General features: G+C 39.0%; 1 protein-coding gene across 6 annotated transcripts in view; it reads right to left on the bottom strand.

The window, feature by feature from the left end:
* The window catches only part of SENP2 (SUMO specific peptidase 2), a 47890-nt gene that overhangs the window by 29712 nt on the left and 14582 nt on the right, over positions 1-3596 (bottom strand). For all 6 annotated transcript variants that reach the window (XR_001828048.1, XM_017538399.1, XM_017538406.1 and 3 more), the window contains one exon: positions 2336-2426. Coding sequence is in view for 5 of the 6 variants with exons in the window: in XM_017538399.1 (XP_017393888.1) it covers positions 2336-2426 (91 nt within the window). In the remaining variant the exon portion in view is untranslated. The remainder of the gene's footprint in view (positions 1-2335; positions 2427-3596) is intronic.

Below are 3596 nucleotides of genomic sequence, written 5' to 3'. Positions count from 1 at the left end.
AAAAAAAAAAGTAATGTGTGGGGAGATACTTTGAGTTTATATAAACTCATCAAATTAGTACCTCATCAAACTATTTTTTTTTTTTGAGACAGAGTCTCACTCTGTCGCCCAGGCTGGAGTACAGTGGCGCGATCTCGGCTCACTGCAACCTCTGCCACCAGGTTGAAGGGATTCTATTGCTTCAGCCTCCTGAGTGGCTGGGATCACTGGCACGTGACACCACACATGGCTAATTTTTGTATTTTTAGTAGAGATGGGGTTTGACCATGTTGGCCAGGCTGCAAATTTTCATTTACTAGTTTTGGCTCAATTGATGGTTCTTGCCCATATCAGTTATTACCATGACAGTTACAAAATGGTGATTTTGTAATTCTATCAGTCCTTCCACACTTATTAGTTGGCATTCTACTATAAAGAGCTTTCCCTCCCCAATACTATATATTTATTAATATCTAAGCCCCTATCTTTATTAATTCTGATGTTTAAATTATCCCATCTGGACAGTGAAAGCGCCTTCAAAATCTTGTCCTGTGTCAGGTTGGCATGTCCGTTTTTGAACATTCCTTTACTTTCTGGCACAAGATGTTCAGGCTCACTTTATACTTTCCCTCTAGCCCTATAATCAGCCATTTATTCAACTCCAGAGGGCACTATTTTTTAGTGTCTCATTCTTAAACATAAGTGGATAGCCAAGGCGTACTAAGTGTTTGCATAAAGACTCTAACCTGAAAGATAAAACCAAAATAAACAAACATAGAGGGAGAAGGCACAAAGCCGAATGGAGCACTCAAAACATATTATAAAATAATAAACAGCTTTAGAGAGACAAGGAAAGATATTGCATCCATATAAGAAAAAGATGCTTGGAGAAAGAAAAAAAAGTTGGGAATAGGCAGTGGGGAGAACTCTTCTATCTTAAAAACTGACAGTCAAAAAAGAATTAGTAAGAAATGCTTTTTTGTTTGTTTGTTTGTGTTTTTTTTGGAGACAGAGTCTCGCTTTGTCACCAGGCACCAGGCTGGAGTGTAGTGGCCCAATTCCCCTGCCTCAGCCTCCCAAGTAGCTGGGACTACAAGTGCATGCCACTACGCCCAGCTGATTTTTTTTTGTATTTTTAGTAGAGACAGGCTTTTACCATGTTGGCCAGGATGGTCTCGATCTCTTGACCTTGTGATCTGCCCACCTCGGCCTCCCAAAGTGCTGGGATTACAGGCGTGAGCCGCCGCGCCCGGTCATAAAAAATGTTTTTAAAAAGAGCAAGAAGGCCAAGTGCGGTGGTTCACGCCTGTAATGCCAGCACTTTGGGAGGCCAAGGTGGGTGGATCACCTGAGGTCAGGAGTTCAAAACCAGCCTTGCCAACATGGCAAAACCTTGTCTCTACTAAAATGCAAAAAATAGCTGGGCATGGTGACACACCCCTGTAATCCCAGCTATGAGAAGCTGAGGTGGGAGAATTTCCTGAGCCCAGGAGACAGAGGCTGCAGTGAGCCGAGGGCTGATATTGGGCCACTGCATTTCAGCATGGGTGACAGATCGAGGCCCTGTTTAAAAAAAAAAAAAAACAACAAAAGAAGAAAATATGTGGGAAAATTAGATCAATCCAGAAGGTCTAATGAATAAAAGAAGGTCCAAGCAATAAGCAATAAAAATTCTAGAAAGAATACAGAAAAAGGAGGGAAGAAAACTATTAATAATAATATTTTACAGATGTGACCAGTGTATGAAGATTAACCAGGCAATGTACACTTACAATTTCAGCACTTTTTGTATGCAGAATTATATTTTTAAGTTGAGAATAAAGTAAGTGACGATTCTTTCTAAAACGGTTTTCAAGATCAGATGCTATGGGTATATAAATACAGTAGAAAATGTAAGGCCAGGTGTGGTGGCTCACACCTGTAATCTCAGCACTTTGGGAGGCCAAGGCGGGCGGATCACCTGAGGTCAGGAGTTTGAGACCAGCCTGCCCAACAGGGTGAAACAGCATCTCTACTAAAAATACAAAAATTAGCCAGGCATGGTGGAGGGTGCCTGTAATCCCAACTACCCAGGAGGCTGAGACAGAATTGCTTGAACCTGGGAGGCAGAGGTTGCAGTGAGCCAAGATTACTCACACCACTGCACTCTAGCTGGGTGACAGAGCAAAACTCCATGTCACAAAAAACACCACACACACTCAAGTTCAAGTCTCTCACTGGCTGCATGACATTCAGCAAGTTACTAACCTCAGAGTACTTAGCAAGACTACATGACAAACAAAATTGAGGATGCCTAGCAAGAGTGAGCACCTAATAAGTGCTAAGTTTCCATTTACAAAAAGAATTTAACACTTACCCCAAGGAAGGCAGGACTCTGCGTGGCTGATCTCGGGTTACTGTCACTCTGATCTTTGGATAGTCACTTATTCCATTAGGAGATTTATTACCTATTTAAAAAATGCATTTGTAATTGTGAAATGAAAAATCACCTGAAAACAGTCTGCAGAAGGAAGAAAAAAAATCTGTGAGCAACCTACATCATAGAGCTAAATAAACATCTTGTTTTTCAATTTCTATTAATAGTACAGGAGTCTAGCACAAATTTTGTCGAAGTTAAAGGAAAGCCATAAGGCTTAGTTTGTCTTTGATCTCAGAAACGTAATAACAGAATTCACTGGCAGGTTTTGCTTATTTTTCTTGATGGGACTGTTAAGAGGCCATAAAGAACTCAGTTTCTAACTCTCTGTAATCTAATCAATCTGAGTAAATTGTTCAAATTAAAACCAGCCATATTTTCATATTTTTCACCTAAAATATGAAAAATTCTGAATTCCCAAACATATCTGGCTCCCAGGGGTTGCAGGTAAGAGATTGTACACCTCTTTACACATGAAACCTGCCCTAGGAATACCTGTGCTGCACTGACTATAGACTACACAAACCCACAGAAACACAGCAGTGCCAGCACTAAGGCACAAGATAAATCTACCAGCCCTCACATATGTTAATTTTAAGGTAAACAATTCTAAACAAATATTCCAAGCAGATAATAAAATTCAATTTATATTAACTTTTTAAATGAAATTAAAGGCCTCAAAGAAATATCACCTTCGTTCCAAGTTTTTAGGAACTAGCTTCTCAGACACAAGAGTATTAATTCTCTTTTGTTTTACTCTATGCCCAGAGGTATTTTTAAAAAAAGTCTGAGAAGCATAACTCTAGGGCTTTTATCATTTCCTTAACTTCTTCCACTTTTGAATTTTGAACCTACAACTTCTCTAAGCTCATTTTCCCTACCTTCCTTCCCCTCCAACTTTACAAGCCTACCTGAGTGGCAGACATCACAACTATTTTGCAGGATTCTGGCTTCTTCCTACTTTTCCCCACTATAGCATTTTGTATAGTGCATATATATGATAATGACAATTCAACTTCAGGATCTAAGGATAACATGGAAGTCCCTAATCCATAAAACTGTGGTAACTGGGAACCTAAGGCTGCTCCCCAACTAGATGATGAACTCCTTTTTTTTTTTTGTGTTTTTTTTTTTTTTTTTTTTTTTTTTTTTTTTTTTACTTCTTTCTTTCTTTTTTTTTTTTTTTTTTTTTTTTTTTTTT

This window comes from Cebus imitator, unplaced genomic scaffold, assembly GCF_001604975.1.
Source record: "Cebus imitator isolate Cc_AM_T3 unplaced genomic scaffold, Cebus_imitator-1.0 Scaffold111, whole genome shotgun sequence".
In the NCBI taxonomy this organism is placed as follows: Eukaryota; Metazoa; Chordata; class Mammalia; order Primates; family Cebidae; genus Cebus; species Cebus imitator.
The sequence above is the reverse complement of the archived record's forward strand: the minus strand, read 5'-3'. Positions and strand labels throughout refer to the sequence as shown.